This window comes from Odontesthes bonariensis, chromosome 12 (genome assembly GCF_027942865.1).
Source record: "Odontesthes bonariensis isolate fOdoBon6 chromosome 12, fOdoBon6.hap1, whole genome shotgun sequence".
In the NCBI taxonomy this organism is placed as follows: Eukaryota; Metazoa; Chordata; class Actinopteri; order Atheriniformes; family Atherinopsidae; genus Odontesthes; species Odontesthes bonariensis.
The window spans coordinates 6860514-6872943 of record NC_134517.1 but is presented as its reverse complement, the minus strand read 5'-3'; the positions used below and the strand labels follow the sequence as shown (position 1 = coordinate 6872943).

The 12430-nt window shown below is 39.0% G+C and overlaps 1 protein-coding gene across 2 annotated transcripts in view; it reads right to left on the bottom strand.

Annotated features, from left to right (window-relative positions):
* tns1b (tensin 1b) overlaps positions 1 to 10043 on the bottom strand; it is a 238290-nt gene extending 228247 nt beyond the window's left edge. For both annotated transcript variants that reach the window (XM_075479009.1, XM_075479008.1), the window contains exon 1: positions 9589 to 10043. In XM_075479009.1, the coding sequence (XP_075335124.1) occupies positions 9589 to 9687 (99 nt within the window). In that variant the 5' untranslated portion in view covers positions 9688 to 10043. The remainder of the gene's footprint in view (positions 1 to 9588) is intronic.
* Positions 10044 to 12430: the final 2387 nt, after the last annotated feature.

Here is a 12430-nt window from a genome sequence, read left to right as displayed (position 1 = left end):
ATTTCCCCCACTGGGGGATGAATAAAGTATTTTTCTATTCTATTCTATTCTATTCTAGAGACCTCAAAACACTTGCAGAATTTCCCCCAGACATTTATTAAATAAAGCTGACAATACCATAATGCAGACAATGCAGATGCAGAGATTTTTACTGCACACAAAAAGATTCAACAAACATTTATCATGTGATCACAATCTTCATTATGCCCTTGAATGCAGTTCATTCCCATCCATGCAAAGCAGCAGATGCAATGGACAAATACTACCAGAAAAATAACAGGGAGGATTAGAATAAGTAAAATAGCAATGAAAAAAAATGGATGTATATCAGTAGACAAAGTCCGATCCTGTGTAATATAATTTCGTCAACTTACTCTAGATGTAAGAAACAAAAAAATAATCATCATAAACTCAGCTTTAGTGAACTTAACATTGGGGTTAAATAAACAGCAGATATGATATAAATGTGTGGCATGTCAGTGCGGCTTGTGGAGGCTTAAAGGAGCATGCAACACATGTCACACTGTGCTCAAGAGCGTGATTTAATTAAAGATTCCTTTCCATGGTGCACAAGGTGAGGCACAGTCTCTCACATTAACAGGAATCGGAACAGCAACGTGGTAAATGTGCTGTTTTTTCTTCTTTTCCTAAATAGAATGCCATGTGGTTTCTTCTGTTCTATAATAAAAACAAGCAATCACTTGCTCTTATGTTGCATCTCGGGCCCTGGAGACTCTGAGAGCCATCACGCAAGGAAAGAGAAAAGCGATTTTTATGCAATAACATGGATAAAGAAGAATTTTGGTGTTAAAAATAAATGCTGAAATTAGTAATGATTAGAAATGTGTTCACCATTTCAATGTCACATTGATCACTGCCCCGAGAGTACAAGTCTGATTGAGTCTATTATTTTTCCAGTAAAGGTTCAATAAAAACTTTATGGATCCATTTCATAATGCCACTTGTGTCTCTTTCGCAGTCCACTAAAACACCACATTCCTTTGTAAATATCTATGAAATTCTTCTACAACGGAATGTCTTAGTGTGCAAGCCAACCCTTTAAAAAAACAGAGAGGGTGAATGAGCAACAATGATCTGCCTCGGCTTGTTGCAAGCCTTGGTGCAAAGTCGCAACAGGAAAAAAAAAAATCTGGGGTCTTTCTTCCTGTGTGTATTCAGAGTAAATGTAGCATGTCAAAGGGGAGATTTATTACGTCCCCAAAAAAAAAAACATTCTCCTGATGATGAAAACATGATTGGGCGACTTGTTAGCCCAGCCTAACTTCTGCTCCACTGTCACAGTAATTACCCTCGGAGCCCTGTGACTTTGGAAAAAAAAAAAAAAGACCCAAGGAGAAGAGAGGAGCCACAGATATCAACAAAAGACACATTTGGAACAGAAAGGAACGGAACCTGGGAGAGCTGAGCTCCCTGTCCATCACTCGGAAGTTTTATGAATGGCTACAAAAGCCCCTAGAGTGAGACTTTGTGGGATTTGAACGTTGCCAAGAGCAAATGCCTCGTTGCCTTGCAAAGTATTAGGGGGAAGACAAGAAAATCCCTCTCACATGTAGAGAAATATCAACAAAACTGGAGGATAAAGGCAACATTCATGGATAAATAAAGCCATAGAAGTTGGACGACAGAGGACTAAACAGAGTGTATTATGTACTACTTATGTCACTAGGTCTTGGGTTGAGGTGGAGGTAAAGACCCAAAAAAAAGGACAGAACTGTGACTGAAGAGAAAATACAGTTGCTCTATACCTAAATCTATCATTCTGACTGTCATTTTATCCACTCAGCTTAGCCGAGTGAATTAAAGACACTTAAAGGGGCTCAATGAAAGCCTTTTGTATCCGTTTATCTTCTTGTTCCAGAGGCCTGCTCGCCCCATAGTCCTGGAGACGTGCATGTCATGGATAGATGCAGCCGATCACCTTCTCAGCGGAGCGCACACCTCGCTGCAGTCTGTCTGTCCCTGTCGGAACTGACCATCTACTGAGCAAAATTCCAACTGAAGCCTGCTCGTAATCGTGCAAGGTTTGTGAAACTGTACTCCGTGAATTGCGCAGAGCAAAGGAAAAGTCGGCGGTTGTATGTACTGGGGATGCTGTTAAAAATAAATAAAAGCCATTGATCGCGAACATTGCTTTCCGGGGGAAGAATATGTAACGATCGTAGTCCGCTTTCACAGCCTTGGAAGGCACACCGGTTTCTGTTTCTTGCCGAAGGGGCGTGTCTGAAACGGGGTGGCTGTGGATTTGGGTGTGGGGGTGGCGATTGCTGAAAAAGTGACATCACTTTTTCACAAAAACGGATTGGCACTTTTTCTGGGGGATACTCAAAAAAGGGGAGTACTTGAAACAGAGGTTCTGACACTTGCTGGCACTTCGTGTGTACTCCCCACAGCGGGGAGACTCAGAACTAACACCAAAAACGTGAAAAAGACGATTTTGATTCTCTATCCCCTTTAAAGTCCATGTCTGCTGTTGACTTAAGATGAACAAATTCTCAAAGTCAAAGGAAGAGAAGCCTGTCACTTTTCATGATATCAGAACATAATCGAATAAACAACATTCTACAACATGGGTCCAGAAGTTTTGTCCATTTCGTCCATTTCTGTGCAACCAGGTTGTCCTTCTTGTTACCATAAAACATGCATCTTAGCCAAGCATCATTACATATAATGTGTGAAAAACATTTTACTCAGATTCTCATATATGGAACAGCTCAACTATTCATCACTCTCAATTCTGCTACTCTGACATAAAAACTCAGTAATATCCACAAGGTTGAATCCCCAAGTGCATGGATATTAAAAGGTAAAATGACAGGGGTTAAATATGCTGAGGCAACACGGCACTCTCCTGGGTCAAGCACACACTGCGCACCTCTCCACAGAAGAACATACAGAGAGGGGCTTGTTCTGCTGCAGGTCAGTGCCAGCAGGTTGGAGTGAAATGATAGGCCTCCCAAGAGACAGAGCACAGAGGACACACTGTTTCTCACAGTTAAAGCATCCACTGGAATGCAATATGGGGCGGCAGGTAACTTTCAGTTCACCACATACCTTTATCGAAAATCTTAAAAATGCCAGGAAAGCCCCCGCCTGCCGTCTGACACTTTGGTGGGAATTCATAAAATGGGAGAGATATAGGCTCTCACTTGGAAGGGATGAAAATGGAATGAGGATTAGTTTTTTCTTTAAGGATAATAAGCTGCATTACTGATGTCAAAAGAGTGGTCTGATCATTATCTGAAATACTGGCATACAGAAAGCTGTCCTTGATAAGAATAAATATTGGTTTAAAATGTCTGCCATAATTTATGTGGACTTATGAGTTTTAAATAGATGACTGATCAAACTTTTTCAAAAATTAATTAATTAATTTCATATTCTCTGTGGTCTTTTTCATCAATCACAGTCAATAACACAGATCAATAAACATCTACATTAATTGAGATTCAGCTCTGTAATTTCAAAATAGGACAGAACAAGATTAGACCCACAGACACTTTACAAATTCACGTCTAGAAAAGTATAAGGAAATTAGACTAACCTCAGCCTCTTAAAGCCTTCATATCAGATTTCCTTTACACAAATAATGTGCAAATTGTTAAACTTTGCAAGGAAAACTCAACATCTATCAAAATGTTACCTGTTCTTTAAAGGAAAGAGAAGTCATGTAAATGCAGGATGCAAACATGTGAAAAACTATTGATGTGATCCCCAGAGCATATGCTATAGGTTATAAATACATATAGGTTAATGAATTATTCAAGCATGAAGCAAATATCAACATTTTTTAATTGACTACACTAACAATATGTCATATTGTTACAAGTAATACTGTCCCTACTTACAGTTATTTGTTGCAGCAATACAAACCCATCAAAACCAAGCCTGTGCTGCTTTCTATAGAACTATAGAGAAAAGCTGCTTCCAGTGCAGCATCGTGCGTGCGTGCGTGCGTGCGTGCTGGAACAGATTAGTCCTTTCCGCTGATCTGCATGCTGCTTCTGTTTGCTTCCGTTAATGTGGATACATTCAGATGCATTCATGCCAACACAAAAAAGGAGCCTCATCTGCTGTTCTCAACGTGTTATAAAGAAAACAGCTAATTTCTGCATCACGTGCTTCCTCCTGAGCGCTCTACACACTTGTTCCTCTATACTCCCCTCCCAAGCATTTCAGCCAGGAGAGCCCATCTCCAGTGACAACTATGATGTGCTTTTGTGAACAGCAACTGCGGAAAAGTCCCGACCAAAATGTCTGCACTTTTTCCTGAGAATTTCCCGTGTTTGTGTGTGAAAACATCTACTCAATAACATCCCTATAACCATAGAGTATGCAAATAATCCACCACTATGACATCACCGTCTGATTTATGGGTTACTGTTTTGAAGTCTCGAGTTTAGCTTTTGTCTATCGCCATCTTGCTCATTTAGAGCAGGTGACCTGAGGCGTGATCGCTTGACTTTATGGGATTAAATTTGGTTTTAGGCCAAATGATTTCAAATTAAATGTGAACTGAATATTACAAATTTGATTTCCACAAAAATTGGGAAGGTTAAAAAAAAATGCAACAAAAATTAAATCTGTAATTTCTTCATTTTTTTCATCTTTATCTAACAAACACAGAGTATAAAATATTCTCAGTGTCTTCATTGACCAACTGTATCATAGGACAAGGTAAACAAATCTAGCATTCAATGCCAAAAGCACACAAAAAAGCTTGAACAGAGGCATGTAAAGTGTTACATCCCCTAACCATTTACATGTACTTTTTTAATCATCTGGGAACAGTGGATTGTTGTTGTTGCAGCTTTGCAGATGAATCAGTGAATACATTTTGCTGAACACGAGATTTCAACTACTCAAAAGTCTGAAGTTGTTATGGCTGTCTGTTTCTCCACTTCGTGATCAACATCTATTTCCAATAGGTGATAGATCTCGACAGCATACAGACCAGTAATGAACTCGCTATGTGTCTCTGAGGCTATGTAGTTGTTGTTGTTAAGTTTTGTAGAATGAAGCCTGGCATTATTCTGCAAACCACAGACCTCTTGGACCTCTCCAAATTCCAATTTGCATCCCAATATAATCACAAACACCTCTACACCTTTGGCTGATAAGAGCTTTTTCTAATCTTTGGTAGAACTAGACATCTTTTTCCAAAGGCAGCTGAAGCATTCGACTCATCTGAGCACAGAACGCACATCCACTGTCAAAGTTCATATAGGGCTTTCTCCTTGTGTCATGAAGTTTCAGGTTGCATTTCTGGAAGAAGCTGGTTGTAGAATCTTCAAAAACAGGGTAACTTTATATAAACTCTTCTGTCTTTCTTCACTTCTTCCTTCGCATTCCTGGATTCGTCTATATAATATTTAGATACAATAAATTTGGTCGACGAAGCCACTGAAAATCATTTCCTTTTTACTTGTGTCTATAAAAAAAGGTTCACACTAATTATCAAATTACAGATTCAAGTTTATATTTTAACATTTTGGAAAACTACCCAACTTTTCCGGAAATGGCTTTTGTACACAAGAGTAGATTCCTGAATGATAACACTCTGGACCAAGAAATATCCTTGAGCCAAAGGGTAGGAGCTACAATGATCGATCATCCAATGAATAGAAGCGCAAGAGTCTAAGTTTGACAGATTTACATGAGAATAAAAAAGGCAGACAGTAAACAAAAAACACACCAAAGCACAATAACATGTGAAATGCAATAAGATACTTTAAGAGGACACAAAGCTCTTAATTTGCTCTTTAATTCTTGTTCATGTGAGTGTGCGAGATAAGTGTACAATGTACAAAAAGACAATAGAGGCAAAAAAAGGATTTTTTTCCCAAAGTTTCTCCTACCAGCAAAAATGCATTAAGCGGTACACAATCAAAACGTACTGCACATAGAAAACTGTTTGCTATTCAGTCCAGTGGCATGCTACTCGAGAATATAAGTCAAATGAAGTCTTAATATATCCCTGGCTTGGTCATCAAAATATCTCTTTGGGTGTCTTCTGACTGACAACAACACAAAGCAGATTTAACAAGGCATAGCAATTGCAGATATTCCTAGAATCAGGCAGTGCAAACTGAAGTGCAGACAGTTTTTATCTTCAAATCGCTCAAGGCTGTGTCATGAATGTTAATGAATGTACAAATGTATATAGACAAAGTAAAACTTTAGGGAAAATAGAAGCTGGAAATTAAGTTTCTGGTAGAATTCATTCAGTGTCTTATTAGTCCCTCACCAAAACATCAGCAAACAAGCACCTCCACCAAGGCTTTAATTCACTTATCAGCTCCTTTTTTTTCTCCCTCTTTTTGTCCCCCAACACATCAACTGCTCAACACTTGACACCAGGATTTCAACCTGCTATTCTGAGCTGGGAATAGCCTTCCAATGTTTTATATTGTGAAGGTTGTGAGGTAGCAGCTTTTGAGACTCGCTCAAACAGAAATAGGAAATCGAGAAACACTAAATAAATCAACCTGCTGAAATGATCAAGTGCCATTTGGAGTGTATAACAAAACACAAATGGAGTTTAAGAATTTTAATACGTCATTTTAAATAAAAACTGACAATCCTTTCAGTTTGTATCTGTAAAGAATAAATAACCCTGTCACTGTCTTTCTGAGATGTTTGTTCAGTCAGTACAACACCGTAACAAGTTTTTTTTTTCCTTTTGTTACAAAATGGTTTTGCCATCAAATTGTGTTCTGCCCATTGTGTTCTGTCAATCATCGGTATGGCAGTCTTTGTGTGCCGACTGTACCACAGCCCCTATACAACAACCACATAGCATGCATTCTCCCAAAATCATGTTGTATACCTTTAATCCAGTTCAAAGTTTAGCTAGAGTGTGTTTACATGAGGGTCTTACTTTATGTCAGATTGCTATCACTCTTCAAAGTTTTGCTCTATGGGTCTTCCTCAATGCATCTGACAGTAGTGGCCAAACATTTATGTCAGTAAGGAAGCACTCTGCACCTGAACACACCACCAACATGACAAGGACAAACAAAACAAATTTTATGCAAAAAAAAAAGAATCTATGCAAGCACACCAAGGTAAATAAAGTCCAGAGACGTATCAACTATAGTTAAACTTTAACAATGCTTGTTACTCACTAACTTTCTATCTAGATTCACATTGTCATACAGAACACTAATTCATTGATATACAGTCTTAAAACTTAAACGTTATCTTAACTCTTCAGCAACTGCTGATTGTTGACTTTCAGCATGATGGAGTCTTACTCATTTCCCTTTGGAGACTATCTTCAACACTTTAGCACCACTGCATTACTTCAACCACAGCTCTGCTGGCAGAGTCCGGACATGGACTTCCCACAGTTCTCCATGTGCCCACAGCCCTGCAACGTTTCAGTGCGCAGTGTTTTGCTATGCCACCCGACAACTCAGCATACTCAAGAAAAGTCACCCAAGATGTCTTTCTGCAGGGTTACTTCCCAGCAGCACATTACACAAGGTAGAATGTAGAGTATATGTCTGGACTGTGATGGGAAATAAAATGTGTATCTTTTCATGGATGAAACTTTTTTCCATGCACAGTATGACTGGCAGTGCCATATCAGGAGGGCAACTGCCACTGGATACCAGGAAAATGTAAAGTTGGAAAGTTGAATAGCTAAGTTAAGAAACATTAATGTGATCAAATAAATGGTGGCCATTTATCTGAGTTAAGGTAAGATAAGAAAGGCAATATAAAAATTCCTATCATAGCATATTTCTGGTCACAACAACTAATGTACTACTAGTGAACATAGGGCAATGGCACAGACCATAATCTCACTAACTTCTAAAACTTTCTGACCACAAGTGCACGAAAAAAACAAGTTTGCAACTGAGCAGAAGTCCAATTAGTTGGCTTTTATCAACCAAATTTCTGGTTCACAAATGTAAAATTAGCTCAGTCTTATTAGAAAAAAATGCCAGGTTTTGTCTTTATTGTGATTTACAATGTGAAATCATTTACACATTTGCAACAAGATGGCGGAGGTTAGGCATAGGGTACTTGAGCTCAACTGATGGGCCTGCAGCAGTATGTAACAGAAAAACCCAAGACCACAGCAAAGAGGGATGAAAATGCATACAGTGACAAAGAGCTAAACATCTGTCTAAACAAAAATGCAACTCAGTGCATCACAGGTGTAAAAGCTTTGTTAGTTAATGCTTATTTTAAAGCTTATCTGATGAAACCGATGCAATTCTCGCTCCAAACATTGAAAAAGGTTGCATATAATTCATGATTACCTGTCATCAATTGTTTCTGTATACACTAATCCACCAGAGATTTATTACACCCGAAAATCGGCATTGCGACTGCTAGAAGAGATCAAACTGAACTCTCATCAATAGAGAGTAAGGCACTGTTAGAAGTGTTGTTTATCAATGGAGGGGGAGACACAACACTACAGAGCTACAATGGAGCATGTGAAGAGCGCCGAAGCTAAACTGAGTCCAGTTGAGCGTAAATATCAGAGTAATTCCACCCACAAACACCTAATATTTGTGTGTTAGTCCGGCTACCAGAACTTCATTTTTGTTCAATTTCCATCTGATTTCAAAAGGGTTATGTTCTTTTTTTTTTAGGATGTGCACTTAGTCAATATGCTTCCTTCCTAAAAGTAACATACTTCAGGCATGGCCCAAATCTGCATTTTTTTTTGCGTCTTTAAGACACACACAATTGTGTGTGTCTTAAAGACGTGTCACACAACATGTCAAAGCCAGCTTTTGTCATTTGAACCACATCTGGCCCATACAGCACGTACAAATAACCCCATTAAGGCCAAGCTCGCGACTTGGGCTACATCTGGCCCACATAACTGCCGGGTGCCATAACTGAGTCATAAGTGTCAAAAGTAGCTTTGATTAGGCCAAAATGTGTCCGCTAACTGAGGGGGTCACCCTCATTAGGACAAAAAAGGCTGCAAACTAAGAAAAATAATGCTGCATTTAACTGGTTACACATTTCTGACTCACTAAATAATCAACAGAGACCCATTAGCATAAAGGGGTATAAGGGGGAAAAAAAAGTTAATTATTTTTACATCACTACAGGTAGACCCTTAGATATTTGTCATGAACTGAAGGTGGAACTTCAACTTTTCAGAGTTGCCCTGGCATTCAATATGGTGAATGGTTCACCTCAATCCCTCAAACAAGTAATGAATAGCTATTGTGAAAGCATGTATAGACACACAGTATACCTGGATTGATGGTTGTGAGCAGGATGTTGTTGTTGTTGTTTTGACGACCTGTGACCATATTCCAGTCTTTGACATATTTCTATAGTAACCTTTGTTGATTGTCTGGATGAGAGGAGTTTCCTTGAACCAAAGGTCAAAAACTCTTATCTAATGTCCCACATAATGACAGACAGTTGGGTTATATGTGGGACATAAACAAATAACCATGCATACAAATAACCATGTTCAATCTGCACAGAAAGCAGCAGACAGTCAGCCTCATGTGAACCAACTGGCCCACTCGTGACTGCATGGGTTTTTGCCACCCGCACATTTCTCCAGCTGCCTGCTTTTCTTACCTTTTTCAGGCTGCCTTTCTTCTTTTCATCCTCATGTTGGTAAACGGGCATTTGCAGAAAGTCGTCTTCACAGCAGATAAAGCTCACCGTGCATCCCATCCGAGCAAAGCCACAGCGCACACGTCCAAAGTTAAACCCATTCAAAACTTCCAGCACTCGCTTCACCCTTCCCTCAAGCTGCTGTAGGTACACTAATTAGGACTTCATTCCGCGTAAATACGCCACAGATTGGCGCAGTCTGCCTGCCATCACTGCGTCGTTAAAGAAAACTCTGAGTAGGCTACGATGTTTCGGGGGGAGTTTTGTCGCACCTTTTTCAAGCCACCGCGCGCAGAGCGGGTGCCACAGAGCACTGATGGTACTGCTCTGCTCAGAGAATGTGAAGCACAAACAGGTAATGTGCAGACTTCCACATCAGTGGTGTTGATCTCTGTCCTTTACTCACTTAGATTTACTCAGTCACCTTAACGCTCGCCTTATCATGTGGTTTTCTGATAGGCGTTTCAGACTGTCACTCAAAACTAGAGTTATGTATTTCCAGTTTTAGCCTCCACGTGTGCTATGACTGTAACAACATATACTGTTATCGATTTACTTTGGCCCCACCATGGTATGGGGAAATGTTTTACTGTATATGTATAAAACACGGGTGAAGTTCTTGTGTGTTATGATGCCTCCCCCTGCTGGGAAATGTGGAAAACAGTCAAATTACACAACCTGTTTCTGCAGGTTTTAATAACTCGTCCATATTTTTTTTGTTGCTGTACCTTTAAAACTATTGTATTTAATAACAGGTCAAGGGAGCATAAGCAATCATACTTCTCGCTATTAGAAGTAGTAATGATATTTTGCCGTGTCTATTTCCCCGTCTACATTTTTTCTTACAAGCTCATAGATAGTACTCTAAAGCTAAAATATTCATCCTGGGATATGTGCCATTACTTTTGGTGCACAGATCTTGAATTTATTCGCTTGTTTATTTATGGTTTGATGAATGGATCATGGTCTACAATAGGCCAACTAAAAGACTGAGTAATATCTCAAAATACTTGTTTTTGGCATGGAATAATAGGTAACAGTTTTATTAATTAAGGCTCAGTAAACAGAACAGAACCTTTAATTATGTCTTTAGTAACACCCAATGTTTATCTACTATGTAAATTTGGTTGGGCCTAATGTAAACTACAAAGCTGACATTTACTGGGCATCATCACCATCACTTTACATGCTCAAATATTGTCACAATAAGGCTAACGTGCAATAAGCTGTAAGCAAATATTGCAAATTGTTCTAGTTTGTACATCAATAAAAAGAAAGTGTGTATCACATACAGTGGTCAAATTGAACATAGCAACCGTCCCAAAAGTTGTCCACCCACCTCTAGTAACAAATTGCCTCTGGGTTTGTAAACTGCCTATAAATGACAAAACCAGTCATTTCTGCATCTCCCCAGACCTTTGTTCTTTATCTGTGTGTTCCATCTTGGAAAAGTCTCACCGATGTTACTCTGCTTTGTCTGCTTTCAACATTTTTTTTTTTTTGCTTTTCCTCTACATCTTTCTTCATTGGCGAGGTCAATTCATGCACTGGCTATCTTGTGTAGAAGCTGTACAAATAGATATAAATGGTTCATTCTGAAAAAATTAAAAAATAAAAACTTATCGAGCAAAGCGAATAGATACTGAAATATATGACCGTTACTGTTAAGCAGCAGCAACAATCAAAAAGACAAAATGTGCAACCAAATATGGAGCCCTTCAAACAGCTCAGAGATATCTCTGTCTGAGAAAAAAAAACTACAAAATTGGACTTGTGCCCCTCTTTTTAACTTAAGTACCTTAAGTAATCCTTTATTCTATAGGGAAAAACAGAGACTTTATGCTCTGACAGAGACTCCTGTAAGTGAACATTCATGGGTAGCAGGAACAGCAATCAAAACAAAGAGTTTTATAAGATAATGACAGGCAGCACACTCTGATAAAAGATCATTAGAGCACTATCTTCACAATATTTAGTTTTTATTTTGAAAAGAAAACAAATTATATTCAAAATACATTGAAGAATGTACACTTTCCAAAGCAGAAATTACAGTGATATTTCCTTTTACTGGAGAATCATTGATCGATATTGGATTCTACATCAGATGTAGAAGTGTTCATTCATTTCAATATGAACCTCTCGCTCCATCTTATTCTGATGCCTCATGAATCGTATCCCCCTGCAAGTTACACAGAGCAGCACAGATTCTTAGTATTTTATCCATCATGGGGATAAGGCTAACTGGTGTAGTCTCTGACAGTATTTTGAAATGTTTCAGTCTTCAAATCACACGTTCTATGTGTATCCTCACCTCCGTGAAGTTTCTGCTGCAACTGGAGTTCTCTAAGAGCTGAAAGTCCCTTTTTGTGCATTATATTACATTACATTACGGTCATTTTTCAGACGCTTTTATCCAAAGCAACTAGTGTGTTCAACATCGGTAGGCAAAAGAACTTCTGGTCACAAGAAGTCATAAGTACATTTCCTTCCACAACCAAACAGCTAAGAGCATAACTAGTGCTAGAGTAAGTGCAATAAGTTAGGTACCTAGAGAAATGGGGGGAAAAAAAGACAATTTAGGAAACAAATAAGTGCGTAGGAAGCTGGGGTGCAAGAAGGAATGGTCAGCTTCACTCCCCTCTCTTATCATGAGGCCACGATAAACCATGACATTATCACCTGAGTGGAGATACTCCAGAAAACCTGAGTCAGAAATGATGAACTTGTCACTGCATCTTCCTCCATACACTGGTGAGATGAACGTGATCAACCCACAAGGTGCAATGGTGACCATAAACTTCAT